The sequence below is a fragment of the Apteryx rowi genome, unplaced genomic scaffold, assembly GCF_003343035.1.
Source record: "Apteryx rowi isolate R43461 unplaced genomic scaffold, aptRow1 scaffold_549, whole genome shotgun sequence".
Lineage (NCBI taxonomy): Eukaryota > Metazoa > Chordata > Aves > Apterygiformes > Apterygidae > Apteryx > Apteryx rowi.
This window is the reverse complement of record NW_020450815.1, coordinates 175,653-201,878: the sequence shown is the minus strand read 5'-3', so window position 1 is coordinate 201,878 and position 26,226 is coordinate 175,653. Positions and strand designations below refer to the sequence as shown.

Sequence of the window (26,226 nt, the reverse complement as noted above, 5' to 3'; positions counted from 1 at the left end):
TTTACCATTTCAATCTTTATTCTTTTAACATTATACTTTTTCTTCAGAGTTTCAACACAAACAAGAACTTGCAGTTTTACATTCCCCACTTAATTCAGGCTACCTTTCTCTTAGTTTATGTAACTCTTGGTAAAGCCATCATGCTTTGTACTATACAAATACTGCAGAATAACACAGGACTTTGCAACCAGCTCAGAACAAACAGAACTGTATGTATAGGCTGCAAAACTACTTCAAGAAATGGTCTCTAGGGCAAGTGGCCTATGTTAGCACTTCGCAGTATAATCCTGTTAACTTCTTTAGTAGCAAGAATCACTCTTGTGCAAGAACTGATAGGAGCAGCACAGCACCTTCTTGGTGCTCTTGTACTTCTTGGCTTTCTTTTCCTCAAACATGTCAGCTTCTTTTTCTCCACAGCTTTAAAAAACACCAAAGATAACCTGTTTCCATGGTCCAGCTTTATACACTCACCTTTTTTTTGAAGCCACACCTACAATAAATACTTGATGTGCGAGAACACGGTCTACAATCTCCTTCATGGCAAAGGCTTTCACATGTATGAACAAACTCTTTCAAAAGAAAAATACAAAGATTACATTAATACATTAAAATAATTATTATATATAAATTTTATATATAATCATTATATAATAATTAAAAAAGTCAAATTCATGACCTGGAACTTGACATTTATTAGGAGCATCACTGGCCACAGATAAAATGCATATGTGCAGTTAGGTTTCCAAATGAATACTATTCTGCATTAAATATGCATAAAATATTTTAATATTACAGACCTACCTTTTGCGATTATTTTTGAATTTAAATCCTGAATACATAGACCAGAGTTTCAGGTCTATAATTAACATTGAAAAGGCATACTTTATATATATATATATATATATATATATATATATATAACATAAACATATGAAAAAATTCTGATTTTGTATGACAATCTCATGCTAGTAGCTGGAATTTTACAAGTATATAAATTTCTCTTCCTTTTTAGTCCAAACAAATGACTTGCTATGCATACTTTCACATTTCATTTACCTGGTTAACTGAAGTTCCACTAAAACTTAAATTACTCATTCCCTTTCTACTTGCAGTCCTTTAATAAGGCTGACTAAGTGGATCAGTCATTACCAGGAGGTCCTTATTTTGGCAGCACTGGTACTCTCTAAAAGTCTAACAAATCACGATTTTATCTGGTTTGCAAAATTAGAGCTTCACACAATCCCACAGGTAAATTAACTTCAGTTACTTAATGTACTCATTCAGGTGTCAATTCATTTTGGCACATAATACCCTCCCTTTGAGATTCCAACACAACTTTTCCCTCATGGCCCTCCTAAAGCAGCAGGACATGACTATTTACTAGAGGCATCTAAATAAGCCAGGTCATTTATCTCTACTCTAACAGACTTCACCTAGAAGACAAGAAGACCTAGGTGGGTTTTTAAAAGACCACAGTAGATACTACTCTCTAGAAATTCCTACAGCTCTCCCAATACAGGAGAAGTCCATGTAAACAAAATTTAAAAGGCTAGCTAATGTCATTTTTTCTTCCTAGACAGATACATTTCCTAGTTCTAAGGTATCACTGTGATGAGACACAGTCAGGTTGCAGGCTCTGCAGTGGCTTTTTCACTCAATTCAGTTAATGCTCAAAATCACTAAGAAAATATTTATTTTTGAAATCAAACTGTAAGGACCAACCATCTTTTAAACAATGAGATATTTTCAATATTTCAATGCAGAAAGTTCTAATTACCATAGCTACCACAAGAAAGAGGTTTGCCACATGTTTTTCCGCAGGATGGGATAGGATCTGTGCATAATTTGCGTTCAATACATCCTAGTTCCAGTAACTTGCTGAGAGGCGTCTGGCCACAGGGACAGCGATACACTACTTGTGGAAGTCGTGGACAGAGCTGGCAAGGCTGAGGATGGCATACTTGTGTACAGTTGTGCCTCCCACAATTTAATTTTCTGGGGGATGGGGGTGGGAAGAGGGGAGAGGGAAAAAAAAAAGAAAGAAAAGCATTACCTAAGAACATCATGATCACCAAGTATGAATAAGATTACCTTTTTTTTTTGAAAGCTTAAATTAGTGACCTTACTTGCCACATATCTTCTGACACGAGAAACTCCCAAATCCATCAGAGAATTCTTCCTTTGTCCCACATAATACATCTTTAAAGTTGCTCCCACAGTAACACACTAAAAGAAAGCAATATTCCACAGAAAAAACACAAGAAAATACCATCGAAAAAACATTTGCAGGAGTACAGTAAATACGTAAAGCTAAAACATGAGAAACTTATCAGTTAGCTTTTAGAAGGATAATGAAGTTGCTTTTCTTTAGATGTAATTCAGCTATATAGATTTCTCAGTTCTATAGAAACTGGAATTCCTATTTTAGTTGTACTGACAATGAGATAAAAACAAGAAAAGGGAAAGTACTATCTGCACAAAAAAGCTTCCTTGTTGAAGCAGTATATGTAATCAAAGCTAAGTATTACCTTAAAAGTCAAGAAAATATGCTTGCAATTTTCTTTATAAACTATTCAACAAAAACATAATAGTATACTGGCTAACATTCTTAGATATCTTCATTCTCATTCAAGACCAAGTTTAGAATATCTTTAGCAGAAATGAAAAGCAGCTTGTTGAAACACATTTTCATGCAGCTCTTTCTATTCTTTTTCTACTAATCAAGTCTTGAAATTATATTGAAAGATTAAGTAGGATCACAGGATAATTCAGTTTGGAAAGGACCTCAGGAAGTCATCTACTCCAAGCCCTTGCTCAAAACAGGGTCAGCTATGAGATCAGACCAGGTTACTCGAGGCTTTATCCAGTTGGGTCTTGAAAACATTCAAAGATGGAGGCTGCCCAATTCTCTGGGCAACTTGGTCTACTGCTTGCCTGCCCTCATGGTGGAAAAAGTTTCCTTATAGCCAGGTGGAACCTGTCATTTCAGCTTATGCTCATTGTCTCTCATCCTCCCACCACACACAGCCTGGCTCTGTCTTCTTGATTGCCTCCTGTAGGTATTGAAAGGCTGCTATCAGGTCCCTCCTAAGGGAGGGGACCTCTTCTCAAGCTAATCAAGTCCAATTTCACCAGCCTCACCTCACAGGGCATGTGCTCCAGCACCCTAACCATCTTGACAGGATCCTTCTAGCCATGTTTATATTCATTTTTAAGTATGTAGAGATGCTGACATATGTTTCCTGATTTATTTAAAGATTCTAGGAATGGATTTTTTTTTTCCTGTTAAGTAAAGATAAAGCACTTGCCTCGTGGTGCTGATTTCCCCCCCCCCCTTTCTTGCTAGTAGAAGGTGGACATGCATAAAGTATTCTGATACTTACCTTGCTGTACTGCTAGTTGGCAAGGTGAGCATTTTCCTGCATGGCACACTTGGGTACAGCTGTGCTTACCACAATTTAAAGTATTTCCACAGACATTAGAACAATGAATTGCTGTTGACTGGCCACAGCGAACTGAGTGACTGTAGTGAAAACACACCATAGTTTATTAGCTGTCTTAAAATCCTCAGCACATTTACTTACTAACAGAAGAGCTGTTAGGAAATCTTCACCCACTTTCCCCCTTCACCAACTTGTACCCAATGCACAGTTTATGCTTGTTATGCCACTGTTGCTTGATGTAGAATCACCACATTTTTCCCTACAGTTTATAGTAGTATCAACACTGGTCACAGGTTCCTCTTGGATTAATCAAATATGTTTATAAAAGCAAATTATTATTATTTTTTTTAAACAAAAAAGTAACAAGAGCCATAATACCAAGAAGATCAAACCACTGCTCTGGATAGCATTAGTGACTTCATACTCTACATGTCAAAATAAAATAAACAGAGTTGAAATTCAAAAACAAGGTTGTTCTTTTATTTCGCACTTGTGAGATAAGACATATGGGACAAAATATTAAATGCTTATCCTTTTGGCCTGCTAACAAACAGACCTCACACAATGACTCTAAAATGCACATAAGAAATAGCAACTTTAAAACATCTTAAAGTTAGAGGTGCCATGCCACACATCCTGGATGGTGACACAGCACATAATGAAAAAAGAAATTTAGAAGCAAGTTTTAAATGCTAATGCAGTATTACAAAAAAATAGCAATCTGGTGCAAGCAGCTGGCATTGGGAAGAACATGGGAGAGAGAGAGGAAAAAAAAAATCTCAAGCTTGGTTGCATCTACTAAAGTTTTAAACAACAAGGAATAGCCAGAATATAGAAAAATGGAAGAGACCTTATCATGCAAAACAGAATTCAGTAATTTACAACTAATCCAGTTTTCTACTGAAGATAAGGTGCTTTCAGCTACAAACGCATCTACAGAAACAGCTGCATCTGCTACAGTATCACATCCTTAAAAAAAAAATTCAGATCACCTAATGTTATATTCAAGTTTTCAGAAATGTTTGCAAAAGTCTGCAATCATTTTTCCTAGAATGAGAATGCTTACACTGAAATAGGTTTTTGTTTGTTTTGGTTCTGGAAACGAGCACAGACCAACACAGGATCATTTCTAAGTAGCTAGAACAGGGACTCCGAATACTCTCAGAACAACTGAACACAAAGCATGACAGAAAAGTAGGGGCAGTACAGTCTTGCTGCTGGCAATGATACCATATGCATCAAACATGCAAAGAAACAAATCTTGCAAACAAATCTTCAAATCTGGAGTTTGCTATAGACCTCCCTATTGTTAGTGGTACAGCTTCCCACAACTGTATACGTTATTTCTGAAATTAAATTACTACTCCTGGAATTGAATAACTCAGCATTATGTTCCATTTAAATAGAAAACATGATTTTTTTTYCCTACTTCTTTATCTGGGTCTTCCACAACAGAAAATAAATAAATATCAGAATGCAGCTGCAAAATCAAATCAACTCAGATTCCTAAGACAATTCAGCTCCATGTATCATATCTGATTTTAATGCAGCCAACTATATTTCTCTCTCTCTCTTTTCAAAGAAAAGCTGTAAAAATAATTGCCCTCTCCCTTTTTTAAATAAAATTCTCCAACTGATTTTAGTCAACAAACATTAAAGCTCAGAAAAAATTAGCTACCTTTTTTAATACAATAGAAGCATTCTCACCTTGTTCGTCCACATTCGCATGTTTTTGTCACAAAGGCTGGGCATGAAGGGCAAGGTCCTGGATGGCAGAGGCTTAAAAATAAATTTAAAAGAAAAACAAAATCGTACAATGTTGTCCTCTAACTTTACAACACTCACAGGGAAACAATCTTCAGTGACCCAAAAGTATAACAATGTTTAATGCAACAGTAAAGTATCAGAACATTATACATTCAACCTTTAATCTTGAAGGATATTAAAATATTATTAACACAAGAAAAAAATTTAGAAATGATTACAGTTGCATTGGTCTCATAAGTCTTTTAAGACAACGAAGTTTAAGGAAAACTTTCAGCATCCCCGTTGCTGTCAAATCAACAGTAACACTGCTAAGAACACACTTCATACATTGCATTTCAGCAGCAGGCATGCATCAACTCAAACCTGCTAGTCACTGATAGCCCTCAAAACAAATATGACCTGTCCAAACCATTAACACATTTTCTTTCTTTCACAGTCACCAATTGCTTTAACAGGTTAGAGACAAAAACTTCTCTATGAAATTTCTCCTTTTGATTTGGTGTCTTTACTTAACTGCTGCTAATACAACTGCTGCTCCCCTTCACAAAAGGTGATGCTTGGTTACCTGAGAATTTTATCAGGGCTGCCTCAGCTGCTCTTCCTTACCATCAACTGCAATTTCCTGCAAGTTTTATCAATGCCAGCCCTTTACTTGAATATCAGATCTCGCCTCCTACTTGAAGAAATCCTAGACAGCTCCCTCTCTGAATCTTTTAGTAAGACCTCTGTTAGGGATTGAYAGGCCTAGGTTTGTGAAATTACATTCTATTCTAACAGTTAATTGACTTAACAGTGTTACAAATTATATTATATTCTATCAACTTGTCTGCATTCTTCCCTAGCCAGGTCCCAGTTCCCTTCCTTTGCAAGTACAGCAACTCTCACATGGAGCAAACGGGAATTACTGAACAGGACTTGCCAGCCCAGATGTCCTAGCCAAAAAACACCCCACCAAAAAATCTCCACAAACACAAACTACTCAATTACAAGTAATTACCCGATTTCCTAAGTGCAGTCACTACATATGGACAAGGTACTGCACTTGCTAGAGGCACATGTGACATGACTGAGTCGTGTTAGCAGTTTGTCACCAGGGCTCCTGCTCCCTTCTTTCTCCACCACTTCTCCCTTTTGATCAAAAGGCCTAACCTACCATCCAGCTTCTGCCAGCTCTAGCAGTAAAGTTGAGCCACTGCCGCTTCAAAATGCTAACTTGGTTTAAAAAGTCTCTTTTTGATGGGTTAGCTGACTAACCCTTCTGGCCTCCTGAAGGGTTAAATGAGCACCAGAGCAGGCAAGAGGAAAGGGAGAAGAGAGCACAACTGGATGAAAGTTGGAGAAAACAGGAAACAGAAGGGAAGCAGTAAAAAGACCAGGGCATTAAATTAGTTAAAACTGTGTCATGGGGCTCCACCCTTAGTGAGAATTAACCAATATCTTTTGCAACAGAAAAAAACTCTTGTATGAAGGACATAGTTCCACAGTGCTATAGATTTTACTGTCTTGACTTCAATTCCCAAAGACGCATGTAGAACCTAAAGGCTTGAAATCAGATCACAAACTAAAGAATTTGATTAGAAGCAAGTATCAGCTCAAAATATTAGCTATGATCTAGGTCATAAATTGGAGAAGGAAGGGGAAAGATAAAACTTTTAGAAATCTTGTCACACTAAGTTTTCTACCTGGCATACTATTTTCCTCAACATTGCCATATTCAAACAATGTTAACATTATCATTTTAGATCTTGCCTAAGCGAGTACAGTCTTGACACACTTTCTGATGATACCATACCAAACTTAGCAGCAACTTATACCGACCATAGCTACTTTTAAATCTTAAATATCTGCAAGAGACTGCAGTTTTATAGCAAACTTTCTTCTGACATACTGTTAGTGAAGTATCACACAGTTAATTCACAGACATCTGCAAGTTTTGATAACATGCCTTTCTGAGACAGTTTTAAATAAACTTGCGTCATTATAACAAACAGAAGAAATCTGCCAAATGCCCAAACCAGGCCTTTGAAACCAAACTTGCATTTTAAAAAGGAGTGTCCTTTATGTATCCCTCCAGATATATGCACTCACACACTTCTCGTTTAGTAAAAAGCTCTGACATGATCTTTTTATGCAGAAGCTATGGTATGGCTACGCTTCCAGGACTTAGATAGACAATACAATAGTTAAGATAGCATGCGCGCACACATACACACACAGAAAAATTGCAGAAAACTCTCGTTAGATGATAAAGATAGGTGATACCTTACAGTTTCGGTCTGTTTTAAGGGACTAGGCCAGAAAAAAAAACAACAGTTAAATGACTTAACAGTGTTACAAACTAAATACAAAAAAGGAAGAAGATGAAGACTTCAATATTAGCTTCTGTTCATTATATAGTTTTATTTTCACTGAAGCTCAATTATCTGTCATTAGCATAGATTTCTTTTACCAGCCATTGCTGCTGCTAGAGAACTGGCATACAAGAAAGGTTGTTGTGATGATAGATACAGCTGGACATTGGAAAAATTAAACTTTGCCTGGCAGTGAAAATACTAGATATTGTAAGACTGCCCAAAGGGATTTCCAGCAACTGCTGTGGAGAAGACTACAGCACCAAAGATCTATGAAAGAAGTAGCAGACACTAAACTACTAGAGAGAGAGTTTCATTCATTGCCTTTGCAAGAGCTCTCTCAAATGCTGTCAAGGCCTGGCATAATTTCAGTTGGCAGGGAGAACTTCAGAGTCTTAACAGACAATTAAGCTCTTAAAAGAAGTTTAAGTTTGGTGTGAAGTTTATTATTGGGAACATTTTCATGAAGGTTAAAACAGGTATTTCTTCAATATAGAACCCTACAGAGTGAAATTAATTTAAAATTAATCAAAATTAATTAATTAGAATTAAAAAACTTGAAGAGAACTTGCTTGGTAAAGAGCTATGCACACCATAGCTTATGCAAGTGAGAGCCTGAGCATTTGCTCACTGACTGAGCAAGCACACTTCTTTCAAACAGCTGCTTGTCTCTTCCTCAGATCTGCCAATAAAGCTGTTTATATAAATGGTCTCTAACACATCTCAATAAAGCCAAGTGAATATTAGTTAAAGATCTATTACTAGAAGAGAGTAAATTAACCTCCCTCATTTTCACCAGAATGAGTTAGTGCCGCACTTACACAAGCCGTAACTAAACTTTGTCAATGGCACAATGAAATGCTTCCTACAGCCGGACGGGTCCTAAACCTGAACAAGCATAATACAAACAAGCATAATACAATGAGAAGAAAAAGCACAAGAACTACAGCATGGAAAGGAAATTAACACAATCAATGTCATTTACATTAAGACAAATTCAAATTAGGAAAACACAGAATACAAAAATAAATAAATAAATTTATATCCATATGCAAGACTGAAAAGTCAAGCAAACAGAAGAGAAGGAAAATAAGAAGCAAAGGATAGGAGTAAACAAGCGCCTCAGTCTAACCCAGTACCACTGCTCTTAATTTAAGACATCCATATGCTGTTACATGAAAAGAAGAAGCTAAAATGTCTGTCAGAGCACTGGGTATGCATTTAGATGACTTCTATACACTCTTATTTCTTGACTTCAGCAAAAGTTCTTGAAACCAAGTTATGCAACTGGTTCAGTTTTTATGATGGAAAAGATACTACAACTATTTTAGCTGACCTCCTGTCTATGCTCTGATAAGAACTCATGTTACACATACAAACACAAACAGAAAGCCTGCATTTCTTCCAGGCTTCAGTTGAACTATAAACCAGATATATGTATAAGCATATCCTATAGTCGAAGGACATCCAAATGTAATTTTCCAAAGTGTTCTGTAGATCATTTCAAGACGTTTACATGACACGTTTACTTACATGTTACAAAGATGTGGACAGTCCAAACACTGTCTCTTCTTTCCACAAAGTTCTCCACAGCTATGTGGAATTTCATTTCTATTCCATTCAGGATTGTGTACCTTGCCTAAAACACGTCAGAGGCAAAACCATATTTATTGACTTCAGTACGGTATTGAATTTTAGAAAAACATCACACCACACAAAAAAAGTTGTATTCTCAATACTGACAGTAGTATGCTTTGAAAAACAAACAAACAAAAAACACATGAAATACTTATGTTTTTCTTCATCTTTCATTGGTGACATATACCCATCACTTTACATCTTTAAAAGTATATTCCATTAGTCCTGCAAATTAAAATTGGAATATCAAACTCCAGAGGATTCTTTCCTTTTATGCTCTCAGTGGGCATTTCGGTGACTGGTATTTGACATTAAATTTATCTGATAAAATATAAGAAAATGAAAACTCTCCTTTAGTTGGTCAGGCTTCATATTCAGTAAGAAAATTAAAGGGTGCAAAGTCCTTGCTGCCTCAACACAGAGAAAAAGGCAATATTCCCAGTAAGATCTAGCATGTAAGGTGATGGGGGCAGAAGGAAGAGATTGTGTAAATTGTAAAAATCACTTTTCTAAAAAGAAACAGACTCTGCATAAATCTAAACATCAATTTTTGACATTTTGATGAAGGCAGCAGGAAGTCCTGAACAAGAAATCATAAATCCAGTAACTAATCTCATCTATAACATGCAGTTAAACAAGAAGTACCATGATTCCAGGAGTATTTCAGAAAAACACTGAAGCCATATTTTAATTAATCTTACATACTTTTAGCAAATCTCATAGCACATTGTGCGTGAGGTGATCATCAGGGTGACAGTTAATTACCACGTTTTATTACACAAACAAACCTAATCTGGCTCTCTGCAAGAGGGGGATTAAATTAACAATGAAGCAATCGACCAAATGCTACAAATTTGAGTTCCAACCTTAAGAACAGCAAGAAAATGTATATGTAATGATACAGTTGTATCATTTTAACTTTTAGTATTCCTTAGTTGTTTTTTAAGTTGTAAGTCAGGAAAAGTTGAAAAAACACCATAGGTAGCATTTATTCACCTGAGCTTCWGTTAAACTAGTAATATATGCCCAGGAAAGTCTTGAAAGTTAGAAAATTCAGAAAAAAAAAAGCCAGAAATTTCCCCATGCAAAGATGAAAAAAGCGACACTTGACCACACTCAACAAATACTTATGGCAACAAATACAAGACAGCTTTCCATTAGCAACTGGTAACATCCAAATGCCCTATAGCTAATGTAAAATTATCTACAGAAGATTAAAGACTCCTGTTCCATCATGGTGCTCTGCTAATATTGACTTTGTGGACATCCTGTGGTTCCTACTGTAGATCACCCCAAACTGTAAAACAGTCTCTAAGTCTAGTCAGAATTTCTTCCCTATTTGCTTAGCAGATCGATAATCTATCTTAAAAGTACAATTTTCATTTGGAATCAAAATATTCATTCTCCCTGATTTGTTATCCATACGCTCATACAATTTCACACAACTCATACTCTTGTCATACATGAACTCTGAATGTCTTACCTGCATTGCATTGTTCTTCACTGACTCACTGCACTATTTAGATAAAGAAAACTTTAGATAAAATTGCTACCCAATACAGCAAAAGCCTACTTTCTTTAGGGGAAGATCACCGATTCCCAGTTCCTAGCTCACTTCCAGAATATATTGTTTGTAGGAAGCAGGGTGAAATTTCCTGTGACAGACAGACTTAAAGAAGTGCCAGCTAAGCGAAATCAACAGAAATTTCTGAAGTAAAACCCAACATTAATTGTAATTTATTCACATATATGCATATAAGTAACATGATTCATTTTTCCCTTTTTTTGGGATATACATATTGCTTAGTGAACGTTATAGCAACCTAACTTACTTCTTTTATTATGCCTATCTCCACATAGTCTGAGTGGGTTTAACACTCTTTCCTATTTAACTTGTACCTGTCCCTGATCAATATAAACAACAAAAATGCTAAATCAATCAAAAAGCTTATTTATTCACACTTACCTTCTTACAATAATATCAGTTGTATGCTTGAATTGTATATTATTTTAGCGCACCTTGCCACAACGGAAGACATAACAGATAAAGATTATTTCAATCCTTCTACAAAAGAAAAGTTTTTAGGCTAGCAGCTAAATTCTAGTGAGTATTTTTTATTTAATGCTGTGCAAACATTCATGATTTATGATTTCACTTTTTTGATGTTTTAAGCAACAAAAATGGGAGTGACTCTGTGCAACAGCCTTCAATGTCAGTGAAGTTTTAATAAGCACACATTTCAGGGATGTAGGAAAAAAAGTAACAATACTGGAACTCAAAGAATCAAAAGGACAGAATTGTTCGTGTTTGTAAAAAGCAGCAAGAAACTCACCACAGAAACAAGTGTAAGTTGTAGGAACTTGCGTAGAAGCATTCTGACAAGCTGGACATCTCCAACCACTATTACCATCTGTAGATAAGTTAAAAGTAAAGATAGAAATTACTTAAAGTAATTAAAGGAGCCGATTTGGGACCCTAGAATAAATGCTTTCATCATGTCACTTCATATAAAGGCAAGGACAAATTTCAGAAATTCTGCATTATTATGCACCCCATTATAAAGACAAGGCTTATGTTATCACATACACCACTATAAGACGACATTCTATTTTACAGAATATAGATCGTCCTCATATCTAAAAATATGGGGAGGGGGAAGTGTTAAAACATGGGGAATTGGTGAGAAAAATTTTCCAGTCTTAAGCATCACCTATAATTTTTGTCATCCTCTCATGATATGAGTTTAAATGTCCTGTACAAGACCAATTTAGTATTCCTTCATGTCTGGAATAAATTAGTGCTACATAAATCAGAATAATCTTTTTTAACTTACTTAAAAGCTGACTATACCTAGCTATTGACAATGACACTATTCTTGAAGCTGGTGTTTAATAAGATAGTAATTTTCTTGCTTCTGTATTTCAGGAAGGTGTAGGCCCACTGCCAGTTTAGGTGAGGTGTACATTTGTAAACAAGCCTCATCATCTTCTACCTGCCCACAATGTAAGCCGTCTTCCTTAATCCTACCTGTTGCTATTAGCCCAGTTCCTTGTCTTGCCAAAAGGCTATTAAGCACACAGAAGAGCGTACTGGAGGCTCAAAATTTGAGCCTGATTTTATAGTTTATTTTAAAGTTGGTTATCTTAAAAAAAAAAAAAAAAATCTATAAACAGATGAAACGAGATTGCTGCAGTGGTATACAATGGGAAAAAGGCATCAATACATGGGGATATGTTACTTAGTATCTGCCATGCAATCGGAACATGTTTTAACATTACCATATGCAAAGGTGTGTGTTTCAGAAAAGAGATCATGGATCAAGCTAGATGAGGGACTATAGTCCATAAAACAATTACTGAAGAGGACTTGAGTTTAGACATAATCATCCATATATAAACTCTAAATTCCTTAACACAAAGAAAAGCTGCTTGAATGTATGAAAGCTCCTGAAAGTAAAATCATTCTACTTGTTCAACTAAACTCAAAAAACAGGCATGACATTGTCAATAAGCAACTGCTTAGGTTTTATCCCAGTTTTATCCCACTGAGATAAAAGATTCCTTACTTGTAAGTATTCCCCCAAATATTTTCCACACGCTTTCATATTGCAGCTAGCCCTATTCCTAGAACTTTCAGCCATAAAATCGTTATTTGTGACGGCACCCTCAGACTCTGTCCCTTCCTATTGCATACCTGTTGTCATAAAGGCATAGTGAACAACCTCCTCAGTGCCCAGAATCCTAATAGATTAAGGGACTTAAAAGAGCTTTGAGTAGGAAAAGCTGGGAATATACACCTGCAGACTAGAGATCTTTAAGAGAAGTTTCAAACATGCAATCTTTCTTCTTTACATGCTTGCCTAGATGAATATTCACGTCACAGGTGATTACATAAAGAAGGATCCAAAAACATCTGCTGGAATAAAGGGTGAATGTTAAAAGGCTACGTTCCCAAAGGTAACAGGATGGCAGGAAGTTTCAACATCTGTACAACACTAGGTACACAGAAAACTCCAAATGAAAGATCTTAGTCATTTGAACGGTAATAGACTGCCCTAGAATCAACACAGGCAGTTTCGTGTTACCATTTCTAAAAGGTCCTGTTAGTTTTTAAAAGGGATAGGGGGAAGAAGAGGTTAAGACACTTAATCTTCCCCTTTGTCATGGTAAGTGAACAAGGAAAATACTGAGTTCAATACAGGTATTGGTGACAGATTGACCTTAGCTGAGCTACATCTAAAGGTCACATTTCTCCAAGAGGTAATTTAAAATGTTAGGAAGAATGCTTGTTAAGGAGAAAATTATCTTCTTTCTTACAGAAAAAAAAATAAAAAAATCTTTCTACATGATTGTAAAGTCATGCCTAGCAGAGGCCCTCCTAGAGCACTAGGACATCTCTAATACAGACTGAACATGCAGTCTCTATGTCAGAGGCCACTGTAGGCCTATATTGTGGAAATATGAACATTGAGTCCCCGAGAACAGAGTTGTCCATTACTATTGATTAGGAAGATGGAGCAAAGTTAAAAAGATAACCCAACAATGATGTTGTATAGTTTCATCCAAGGAGGATGCAGGACCAATTTCTCACAGATAGCCTACAATTCATTAGGCTGTAAAAAAAATAAATTGTGAGAAATGATGTATGCATACTCTGCACTTTCAATTCCTATTGTGCATCACAGAAATACAAGCTGCCATAACGTCCCAAATTGAGGGATATTCTCACTGAAGCAATCAGTTGCTTTGAAAACCTAAGAGACTGAACACAAACTAATCCTGTCAATGAAAGATGCTCAACAGGATGGAAGCCAAATGTAGCAACTACAAAGTTTGGGTGCTGAGTTTAGATGAGATTTCCTGGAATTCATTATACATTTGCAGAACCAAGCAGATTTAAAGTAAACATCTTTCAGAAAAACACCAGTTATTAGCCAAATTGTTGACTTAGGTGGATTACAGCGCCCTATTTCTCTTCTGGTCGACAATAATTACAGCTGGAATTCTAGTGATTACCCTTTATGTTACATAAAGCCTACAAAGTAGAACCTACACTGGAAACAGCCTACCATGAAACAAACAGACTCTGAAATAGAAGTCCTAATCAAGATGTGTCTTGTAGGTCAAGAAATATACATCAGTGTCCTTACTGGAGCTATGGATTCAATTTTACTAAAGCCACCACCCTTAATTTGAATTTTTCAGTTCAGTTCTTTCATATACAGGATCCAGTAACATATTTGCTCCACAAATTCTTACAAGAAAAGCAAACGACCAAAAGATACGTTCATTTGAAAAGCTGTCAAGATTCAAATATCCAAGGCCACTGACCAACAGAGAAGCAAAACCTCCCTCGCACAAGCAGATGTGCTTCTGATCATGCTATAAGATGGTTCGGGGAGCTGATCATGCTCTTCTGATCATACGATAAGATGGTTAAGGGTGCTAAATGAGCTGCAAAGAAAGCAACAGAAAACCTGCTAGGAGATACAGGTTCTTAGCAAACACTCTCAGTTTGGCTTAGGATCACATATAACCATACCCCCAAATCTGTTCCCTTCTTAAATATTCTGGTATCCTTGTGTTTCATATCAAAGACTATCAAAGATAGGCTGATATTCATAACTTCCTTTCTACTGTCAGTATGAAGCATGACTACCAGCTGTCTCCAGAAGTCTAAGCATCTTATGAAATCCATGCTGCCTAAGCACCTTGTGAAGTCCCAGAACTTTGCACTTCACCAATCCCTTCTGTAAGAAGGTCTCTCAAACATTCCTACTTTTGCCATTTTGAGGATTAACCAAAGTAGCTGACAGACTATTGATACATATTTTTTGGTCTGCCCAGAGACAGACAAAAGAAGAATGGTAATATCTAAAGTGGCAGGGTACAGAAAAATTAACACTACAATAAGAAGAACATTAGTGTCTTCAGAGCATATCTACATTACGCAACAGAACAAAGCACAGAAAGGCTGCAATTTAGCCTTAATTTACACCAAAACATTCTCATGGCAGAATGCAGTGATGCTACAGTTTCAAAAAGGGGCATAATATAAAGAATCCAAACTAGCTTGAACTAATGATAGCCGTAGAAGCTTTTTGCTTTCTTTGGACTTCATTTCACTGCACGGCATTAGTGAAGGATTTCAGGAGTACCTTACCTCAGAAGGGAACTAAGAAGTGATTGTACAAAAGCAGACAACTAATAGTTGGAGTGTTGCTTCTCTCATCCATGCTTGGCTGATTAGTCAAACAGAGGATGAGACATTTCTTGGCGTGTGCAGCCAAAGAGCTCTGCACCTTGATGCACTGATTTCACTGAATGATCTTATATTTATGTATCCAAGCCTGGAAATTAGTTTAGTCAGAATACTGGCAAGTATCAAAAGCATTATATGTATATAAGCATATAAAAGGGTAGAAGTGTCATATATTTAGTGTCAAGAAAAACCTGAAACACCCTATTTGCTTCAAAACTTGCTTTATTCACAGCTTACTGGTTACCATAATCAAGCAATATTTAGAACTAGCTTTCCAAAATAAGAAACACACGAAAAACATTCTACTATATGAGAGTGCAAGAGAGCGCATGCGCAAGTGAGTGAACACACACAAACCAACCTTCAGCTTGTGAAGCTGGTGATCTTGCCCACTTCTTAATGCAATTCAGGTGGAATACGTGGTAACAATTCTGGCAACTCCACACTGGTGCTACTATTCGGACCACCTCACAACATACCATACATTCATACTTCTCTGTGGTCAGCTGCTCAATCAAGGACCCTGCAAATAATATGTATTACTTATGCATAAAACATCTGCTAGCTGAAAAATAATATTCAAACAAAATTCCAGAATTTCATTTGCATTATAGCAGAATTTATTTTTCCAGCCTGACTGTAACCAAGGTATTAGTTTACTCCTGGAGGATTCTAGTTTGGTATTTTGTATGTATTTGTATGATATTCACATAAAAGTGGCAACAACAATTGCAGTTGTAGCATAGCAATCATTTTGATCTTATAAAATAGTAATAGCTTTAAGTTCGGCAGAAGTTTGAGATTTCGGTCACCACTTTACATGGGAAACTTAGGTTTGTATAAAGTTTACAGTAAAGAGTTTAAAGCTCTTAACAAGTATAGAAATCTCAGTCAAAACTAAACTTAATTCCCATCCTTGAGTATTACTGGAAGATCACATAGAAAATATTAATGGGTAATGCCCTTCTTGCATTTGCACATCTAATTATGTTTTCAGGCTGTTTCCTGTTTCATTTGGAGGCCTTTTTCCTTTATTTTCTAAGAACTTTTTCATATTCTTTCATTTGGCTCAAAAGGCCCTGTGCTTGGCTATTGCTTCCTAGTAATTCCACTCTTAAAATAGCTGTTTTAAGAGGGGCTGGTTTCCATAATCCAGGTGGAAGTGACTTATACTTCCTCATTCTTACTTCCTCAGCTCTGAAAGATGTTTAGAAGCAAAATCTTCAAAAGATTCAATATTACAGTTAAAATAACACAGACTAGTCTACTCAGGTCTGTCATTCTGGGCAGCAAGAGACCAAGCTGAGATGCTTTGTATTAAGTAAGCTAAATAAATTTTTCAGTTTGCTCAATTGGAAAGGGACAAAGGAATGCAAAATCTCTCTCCTCAAGTATTGCCTCTGAAAGAAAATAAGATTCCTTCTCCTAGGTGCTATGGATAATATGAGACTATTTTCTCAGTGCACACTTAAGCTCTTCTATCTAAAACAATAAAAATATGCTATGCAGGTTAAACAATTTCTGGAGAAAGAGAAAACAGTGCTGTGACATTGAAGAAATTCAGCTGATTTCCATTTCCTGTTTTAAGGCTCTAATGATGAGTTGGCACTAAATTAACTCCGCAAAACCTGGGGTCTGCTTTTCACTATCAATGACACATTTTACTATTCTGAACTTCCAAAAATAGTATCCAGAGGCTTTTTGTATTTCTAATTAGCTTTTGGTACTACTGTTGCAAAGAGATTGCAAAAAATCCAGCTGGAAACAGAATGCAGTTCCTCTCTCTGGCATTTTTCCTACTTTTACATAAAACATTAGAAAACTTTCTTTGCAAATTTTAGGATTGTCCCTTTCAAGCATCACTGTTCAAAACGTTTTAATTTTACCCTCCCCCCACACACACCAAAGGTACATGTTTTAACATGGTGCCCGACCAGACCATCATTTGCAGTTTGGTAGTGATGACAACAACCAAAAAAAAAACCCACCCACAAAAAAMAAAACAAAAACCACACCATACCCTTCCCCCCACCCCCATAAACCCCTTAAAAAAAATTTAAAAAAGAGAGAGAGAGAGAATGAGAGAGAACAGGAATCCTTCTGTAACAACCTTAAAGAACACCTTCCCATTCAAAACACACATATTTACATTTAATTCTGTCTCCCGAAACTGATACTGATCGATTGTGAAATAACAAGCATCTTCACCTAGTCAAATGTGCAGGCAGTTTAAATTATTCAAGATCTTATCTTTAATAGTGGAATACAAGACAGTCCAGGAAGCTTACCTGTATGAGTTTCTTTGTTTTTTGGTACATTGCTTTGCTTTTTCCAGTACTGGGTCCAGCTGAAATGAAGGGAAGGTGCCTGATCCTCCTTCAGCAGGAACTTTCTTCCATTACATCTGACAGAGTCAGACAACTGGTGCCTGGTTTCACTGGTTGAGGTTTCATCACTTTTGTGAACAGAGAGTTCTTTTTTCCTCTCATTTTTATCTTTTGAAGTATATGCAAGAGAAGACTTCTTACCTACTTTTGTATTTTTACTGCGGTGAGAATCATGTCTTTTCTGATACTCTTTTTCTATTGGTGGCTTATTCCACACAGGCTTCCGGGAATATCTTTTGTTAACATAGTTGTAGCTTTTCTGCTCATCCCCACTACCAACAGGTGCCTCACAGAATGCCTTTCCGACAGATGATTCCGAAGAGTCAGACTGAGTCAGATCCAAAGATGGTGCATTTTCGAACAGCTCAACCTTTTGTTTAGAGCTCACTCTCTTTTCCCGCTCATGTAATTGCTTTCCCTTCTCCTTGAACCCTCTTCCAGATGCATGCATCAGGTTTGTTTTCTTTGGCTTTGCTCCTCTGCTATCTGCATTAGATACTTCTCTGTCACTCTCTGAGGAGAGAAAGTCATTGTATCCTCTAGGAGCTACTCTTCTTCCAGGTATCACTGAATTATCTGAATTTCCTGGACCTGCAGTAGCATCAGTAGCAGTTTGCCTTATCTTATTTCTAGGACATGTGCTATCATTTCTTGACCTATGCCATCGCTGGCTTTGAAAGTTGCGATTCTTTGAACTTTTACCGGTACCAAAAAATTGGTGAAAGTCTTGACAATTCCCATACTGACTTTCTGGATTACAAAAGCCAGGCTGCTTTTTGGAAGAGCTTTTATAATCTGTACTTCTGTCAGAAGACTGACTAGCAAATGGTAAATCACTTCTATTCTGATTAGAGTCTATCCTATCTTTATTTACCCAGTTTATATCAGAAGCTTGTCTTTCTCCCGGAATGAAGTCAGCTGTATCAGGATTGAAATTCAATGCACCTAAAAAATTGAAAAAATAAAAACACAAGTATAAGGCTATTAAACAGTAAACAACTTTTTTCAGCAAAATTACCATACACCTAGGGGTCCAGAAGTTCAATCAATCCCACACTAGACAATTACAAAAAAGTTTCCAGAAACTAGAATTGAATCATAGTGTTTTATAAAAGTACTTCCAAAGTATTCCAAAGAGYGGCAGTAGCTAATGCAAGCTATGTGCATGCACTCCGATTACACTGTTCTACATATAGACATTAAATGATAAAGGGACTACACGGGGCAGTTTTGCATAATTATTCTGTTACAACGCCATCAACACGAGCCATGTTTCTGCACGTGAGGTCTCCCTCTCTGATTTCCAAGTCTCTAGAGACAAAAGGTGCACATTAGAAAACCCACCTGGCTCAGTTCAGTATTATATTGTGCCAGTGGGGACTGCCTGCAACAGGAATTATCAGGTGGGTATCAGTGAGAGTTTAATGGACTGTAGCAAATCTGTTAAATGTTAGATAGTATTGTAAAAAAGAAGCTTGTAAAAAAAGAATTACTTCCATGAAATTTCACATCTTAGGTTACCTCTTTGATGGTAGGGCAAGTGTAGCATATTCCTGAATCAGGACAATTCAAAGAGAGACTCAAGCACTCAGGTTACAGACAAAAAGACACTTTCCAAGAAGAGGCAGAGGCTAAAGCTGCCTATGCAAGGGTCTCTCAACTATCTATTATTTCTCTTTTCCAATAAAGACTGTGGAAATCAAGAAGGCAAGAACAAACCACAACACTTCAAAGCATTAAACTTTTTCACAGAATTTCATTTACTTTCAAGAGGCTTTTTTTTTTTTAAACACTAATAAGTAATGGTCATAATTACTACATGGGATASGGTGGCTCAAACATCCCAAATTATATGTTACCTTTGGGGAAATGAACCTTTAAGCAAACTAAAAATTACAAATTTAAGATTATATTTAAGGATGTTCTTAACCACAACCTAATCCATACTTGTTTTTAAAGACAGATTCAGCTGAAGTAATTTTGATTTTTGTCTTTTCAAATTTACACTAGATAGAAAATAAATTTTCCTTATTTACTATTTCTTTCTTTTTTAAAAATTCTAATACTAATCGAATTTTGAGACAATGTAATCTGAACACCATACAAAGGTCCTTCAAAACAGCCAGGGAATGAATTAAGAATACTGCAAACCTCAGTAGAGACAAAATCTATTAGGCTTACACATTTGAAAAGAATACAGACTTCAAGAAGCTTCCCTAGAAACACTCTACTTTCTCCTTTATCTTTGCACAGGTATCCTCTGTAAAGAACAGAATATATAAAGTTGTCCTTTTTACTTTCTACAGCTACACTGATCTTCAGTTTTCTGTCCTAATTTTTTGCCAGTTTATTTTCTACCATTAACAAAAAGGACTGCAAAATTACAGTGCAGTCATTGTACATTATAACATAACAAATTCTTCAGTACAGAACACTTAGAAAATAACTTCCCATCTCCTTGTTTGATTTGAAGATAGGATGAAATCTTGTAATTAATTATACATAAACTTTATTTGAAGCTACCAATTTTATTAGTTGGTTTAAACTTTCTTTTGTAGAGTCTAAAATTTCAAGCCTGATGGGCAGATATAACAAGTTAAACTGAATTGCTTCTTAATGTTTAATAAGCACACTATTCCAAAAAACAAAAACAAAAAAACAAACACACCATTTTCCTCTAAAAGGCATTATTATTTAAAACTACTGTTTTCTTTGTTATGAGAATATGGTATGTAAAATGAATGCATTGATTATAAACAAATTTCTGCAGAGGACTTTCAATTGAATGCAATAAATAAGCTTGACTAAATACATTTTGCAGATAAGCAAAACATACACCCTTATACTGACATAAGAACATACTGGATTTGTCTTCAAAAAGTTAATTTTATAAAATACATAGTCAAACTCACTTTTGAACACGGCCTCCAGAAAAGCATAACCAATTTTACAAATCTGATAACCATTCAGCTATAAAAAAAATCATGTATTTGAAAGCACTTTCCAACTAATGTATTAAATTTGATGAAACAGATGAAAAACAATGAACCTAGACATTTAAAACCACCTCCAAAAATATGAATAATTCAGTAGGACTCCATGAATAGGATTTCTCTTTCTACTGCCAGCTTTTACATTATAAAAAAAGTCCAGAGATCTGATAAATGCTATCAACTGAATTATTTTTGTTTGCCAAGACAAGAAACAGCAGACTACATATGTAAGACATGCAAGTGTGATAATCAGTAGCTAACACTGGAGCAAAATTCCTCTCACATGTTTACACGTACACACACAAATTCCAAGAAAAAAGAAACCTCCAAAGCTGGATTCCAGCCTGTATTTCTGTGAGATAATCAAAGAAAACCAGAGTACCTTTAGAAACAATGACCACATTTCAGATTTTAAGATTCCTAAGAGTTTGACTATAAATTAAAACCAAGGATATGAAACACTAACAAGGTTTTGTGCCCAGTCTGCCGTAATGTTACACATTATACTTTAGCAGCAACTGTGGACCAACTGCAGACCTTATGTAGTCTCTGTGAACTATCTTTCAGAAAAATCATTTGAACAAGGACACTTTTTAAAATACAAAGCAAATTAGCAAGTACATGTCTCAATTTAATAAGTACACGTTCTACCTCAAAAATACAGTTTATTTTTGGAGCTAGCAGAGCCATCACACATAACACCTTAAGAACTCTTTTTATGAAGACATCAGTTATGACATCTGAAGCTACTGCTTACAGATATCATGTGCCTCAGCGACAATTCTTGAATAGCTTCAGCATGCCAAATTCAGTAAGATTTTGCACAGCTATTAAGCAATGTGCTTTAATTAGCCAGAGGAGAGAATATGTGAACTGAAGCTGATGGCAGTCAGCCTTTATCCTGTATTGTCCCATCCTGTGAGAAGATTAAGTACACATAAGAAAGTAACTATAATGAAGAAGCCTACCCAGAAAAAATGTAATTAGTATAAGAGTCCACAAGGTAGTCTCTTAGGTGTTGTAGATGGTACTTCTCTTTTTAAATGAATTCAGCTAAGTGGAAATAAGAAGAGATCCTACTTCTGAGTTACATGAGAATGAGGAAAACCTATTGCTCCTGTGCTATCAGGCCACTCTTCTATGGATTTGGCATATACAGTTTTATGAAGCTCCTGGAAAAGGGAGTGAGAGAAGGAAGGGTAGGGGAAAGGGGGGGGCAGGGCAAAAAGGAAAAAAAAAAGTTGTAGGACAATCTGTGTTGTCAACAGTAGGAAAACATGCTGTTCATCTCTCAACAATGCCACCCTTCAAGATCTTCAAATGTTTTGGAGAGATGAGAATGGGGGAAAATACTGAATTGAATCTAAGGATGAAGAATGCAAAAAGAAATTTTCAAAAACCTAGCTGTCACTTAAAGTTAGCACATTAAGAGGGAAGCTCTACTCACTAACTCTGGGGTCACATCTACAGGTTTCATAAACAGTATTTCTTCCATAATTACCAAAGTGGTTGCCTACCTGTTGTATTTATCGAACTATGTCTTCCTAAATTACAGTCAAGTGTAGTACCATGGTTTGTAAGCAGAAATACATACAGCGACCTCGAAGAAAATTAGTAGTTCAAAATTTAGCAGCATCACTAGTGGTGATCATCAGTCATTGTATGTTCTGCTTATATGCTGGCTCCATTTCAGGACAGATGTCTTGAGTTTTCAAGCCATTCAAATAACCCATTCTTTCAGCTAAAGACAGATGACAGTACAGAGTGTGTACACATTAATCCATCTGTGTTAGCACTGCACATATCAAAACATCAAACAGTCACATCAGTGGAACGCAAAGCACTAACTACAGGGAAGACACTCCCTATAGATCTTAGGGTACATGTGTTACAATGCACCAAAGGAGTGGCACATGATGGAACTGTGAAGCTTTCTCACGGCATCGGAAGCAATAAACCTCTTCTTCACAGAACACCAACCTTAGTCCTCGTGTCTTCTCTGGACATTTTTTATAATATGTATTCACCTCTAGTCTTCTATGATTTTCACATGCAACACAGATTTACAAAAGGTTGGATTTCTTCCTGGACAGGAGTCACACTCTTTTGCACAAAGACAGGTTGCACTGCTGATTCTTTAGGCCTGAAACAATCTGCCTGCCTATTTATTCCAACTGTAACAGCTCATCTAATAAAAGATATGCTCCCTTCCTGCAACTCTTGCCAGAAGTTATTAAAGAAGGAATAACAAACAATCATCATTATGTTATTGTCCAAATCCAGCGCACCCATATTTTGAACAGAACATGAAGTTTTAACCAGCCCATTTCAGGAGAATGTCAGAGGAATATAAGTATGGATAAGAAATACAGATTCACCAGAAGTAGCTTCAGCAGCTGAACACGAAGTACCTACTACAGAATGGATTTGGCATAAGGAGACTAAATTCAACACGAATCCTCCTTTTCCTGATCACCCTTACAGTAGGCTACTCTGTTTTATAGCAGCTCCCTGATATCTTCATGCATCATACCCAATGCTGCATTGTATGCGAAATACAGAACCCAGTTACTAAGGTCACCATGGAGGGGGAAGAAAAAAAAAAAGCATAACCACATTTAGAAGCAATTACACCAACCGATGGAAGAAAAGTCAACTAACAGCCCTTAAATACAAATATAACCTCTCCCTTGGGGTGTCCCTGTAGATGCACTGGGCTGCAATCTGAAAAGGTATATCAAGATGAATAAAAATTCTTTAATTGCCTTATTTCTCATATTCTTCTCTTAGGTATCAATAACCACTCACTATTAGCAAAATATCCTGGACAAGCTGCACGCCTGCAATGGTCCGAAACAGCCATTCTTGGATCTTGACTGCTTTCATGATCTACTCTGAGATCAGAAATATCTTTCATGCTGAGGCTCTCAAAATCATAAACTCGCTCTGTCCATGAAGTTGCAGGGCAAAAGCTAGTTCCAACCCTAATATTGCACAAGCACAGATCCAAACTAACCTAAGAGATAGGCCTGCAAAACATTTTATGTATTACCATAATGAGGAGCAAAATCCATAATTAACATCACGTGGCGATACCTGTGCTAGCTTGTGTATTATAAAGCAAGATGTAGCAAGGGTGTACCAACCAGACTAATTTTTCAATAAAGCTCAGCATACCTATTTAAGGTTCTTTATACCAAGGCATGTGCACTGCATAAAAAGCTTCAGGATCAGAGCTGACTCACAGCCTGACAGCATGGAAGATGAACAGACAAAGCAGACAACTGCATGCACCAGCTTCTCTTTCCTGAAACCACCAGTCTCTACTCTCCAATCCATGTCCCAGGCTACTGTACTTCCCCCTAAGGCAACAGTGGTCCCATTCTTGTCCTATCAAAAATGAATTCAAATGACTTTCCCTTCTTCACACCCTGGCTGCCAAGATCAGAGACGAAGAGACAGAGAAGTCTATACAGGATATAGTTTAATGATATCCTTAATCTGAATAAACTTGACAATGCCGCCCAAAGTAGAGCTGCAGCTCTTCTTTCCCTCCCCCAAAGCCACCTAAGTCCAGAACTCTTGCTGCAAGAAACAGCCATGCAAACAATGAAATGAATCAGCTCGGTGAGTGGATCTGAAGTGACATTGATTATCTGAGAAGTCAACCTGGACTGCAAGAAAAACCAGAGAGAGAGATCATGAAAACACTAAACATCATGAGCCACTTCAGGCAACAGTGTCATTTCCAGTTACATGCCCAAGACATAACTGCATAAGGGTTCTTCGATCGCCAAAAGCCTGTAACACATGAGAAGTCATTAGATGTGAGGCTGGAACCTCCCGCTCAGCAGCTGCACCCAGTAAAACAAAGGTTACCCGCACCTTAGTGACCAGCAGGGAAAACCAAAACATCTCCATTATGCCACCTGTGGTGCTCAGTTCCACCCCGGGTTGGGTACCCAGGCCCCTCCTCACCCGCGAGCCCCCGACCGGATCGTCCTCGGCAGGCGGCACACGCCCTGCCCGGTCCCCTGCGGGGCACGGAGGGGACGGGAGTGCTCTCCGGCAGCAGGCACCGGGGCTCCCGCTCCTAAACGCCAGCGTCGCAAGCACCGCAGTGTTACAGGAGCCCGTGGCCCCGGGGCAGGCCACTCCAGCGCCGGGCAGGCAGCGCGGCCCGCGGCACTTTGACGAAGATGCGCCGTGGGGAAGGAGGGAGAGGACAGTGAGTTTTCCAAACCAGCGGAGTCTTGGTATTCCCCGGCGTTCCCGTCTGCTCGTTACACGCTACAAACCCGCGCGTTTCTCTCAGCCGAAGTCTTCCGGGAGCACTCTGCGGCACAGGCACGGCTCGGCCATCTCCCGCACCACCGGACCCACAGAGCTGTGGCGGGCCGGGGCCGGCGCGCCCGGCAACAGGTGGTGTCGCAGCCCCAGCGCCGCCGACAAACCCGGAGCTCGGCCGCGGCCGCCCAGGCTCAGCCCCTCGCCCGACCGCAGCCCTGCGGAGCGCTACCCGCTCCTCTCCCCGCGGCCAGCCGGCCTGGCCAACCGCTTCCCCGACTCCCCCCGAGCAGCGCGGGCGCACTCACCTGCGCYGGGCCGCGCCTCCGCCATGCCGACGCGTCCCTCCTGCCCCCACCCCTCGGCCCGCTTCCTCCGCCGCCGCCGCGCATGCGCACACCGGCCGCACCAGCTCCCTCCGCGACTCCGCGCAGCTATGCGCGCGCAGCCGCACTGCCGTCCTGAGTGCGGGCACGAGGCGGGCGGAAGGGGCAGAGGGAGCGGGCGAGGGCGCTTGGCGTGGTCCGCTGGGGCGTGGCGGGAACCGAGAACCTGGTCTGAAAGGGCAAGGAAGGAAGAAAGGGGCGAAAAGCGACAGCAACGAACAAGTACCAGCGTTGGCAATAAACTGGCCATTTGCTTGTCAATAAACTTGCGCACTGCGGCCTTGTCCTGAAATGGGTTCGCTGCCCTGGCTGCCCGGCCAAGCAGGCTAAGAGCGGGAGAGCACCCGGTGGGGGCAGACATACAGCCCGGCTGTGTGTCTCATTGTGCTTTCTCTAGGCACGGGGGAGAAAATACGAGCCAGGTACCAGGGTATCTCTTGTGTCCTGTATACAGTGCTGTAGGGAGATAGCGAGCCACACACTTTTCATCCGAGGACTGTGCTGGAACTGAAGTTTCTTTTGGAAAGCCTGCATGAGGGTTTCTGTACTACAGCCTGCTCTGCGGTGAAATCTTGCCATGCTGCAGCTACAAAGGCTCTGAAGAACTGTGCACTTTGTCATGCGGCAGCTCCCTGCTCCTGTGTTTAACCGTGGTGTGATTCACACCTCCCTGCAGAGGTTTGCAATACCATGGTTACGGTACCGCTACAGA

General features: G+C 38.3%; 1 protein-coding gene across 7 annotated transcripts in view; it reads right to left on the bottom strand.

Annotated features, from left to right (window-relative positions):
- Positions 1 to 25,491, bottom strand: part of NFX1 (nuclear transcription factor, X-box binding 1) — a 61,006-nt gene extending 35,515 nt beyond the window's left edge. For 6 of the 7 annotated variants that reach the window (XM_026081394.1, XM_026081395.1, XM_026081398.1 and 3 more), the window contains exons 1-10: positions 25,437 to 25,491; positions 17,750 to 18,793; positions 15,823 to 15,984; positions 11,533 to 11,610; positions 9,095 to 9,200; positions 5,151 to 5,222; positions 3,384 to 3,523; positions 2,127 to 2,226; positions 1,778 to 1,995; positions 472 to 569 (exon numbers count right to left, since the gene is read on the bottom strand). In XM_026081394.1, coding sequence (XP_025937179.1) covers positions 472 to 569; positions 1,778 to 1,995; positions 2,127 to 2,226; positions 3,384 to 3,523; positions 5,151 to 5,222; positions 9,095 to 9,200; positions 11,533 to 11,610; positions 15,823 to 15,984; positions 17,750 to 18,793; positions 25,437 to 25,461 — 2,043 coding nt within the window. In that variant the 5' untranslated portion in view covers positions 25,462 to 25,491. Of the gene's footprint in view, positions 1 to 471; positions 570 to 1,777; positions 1,996 to 2,126; positions 2,227 to 3,383; positions 3,524 to 5,150; positions 5,223 to 9,094; positions 9,201 to 11,532; positions 11,611 to 15,822; positions 15,985 to 17,749; positions 18,794 to 25,436 lie in introns of those variants that run through there. The other variant, XM_026081400.1, reaches the window with a different exon arrangement.
- Between the last annotated feature and the right edge of the window lie 735 nt (positions 25,492 to 26,226).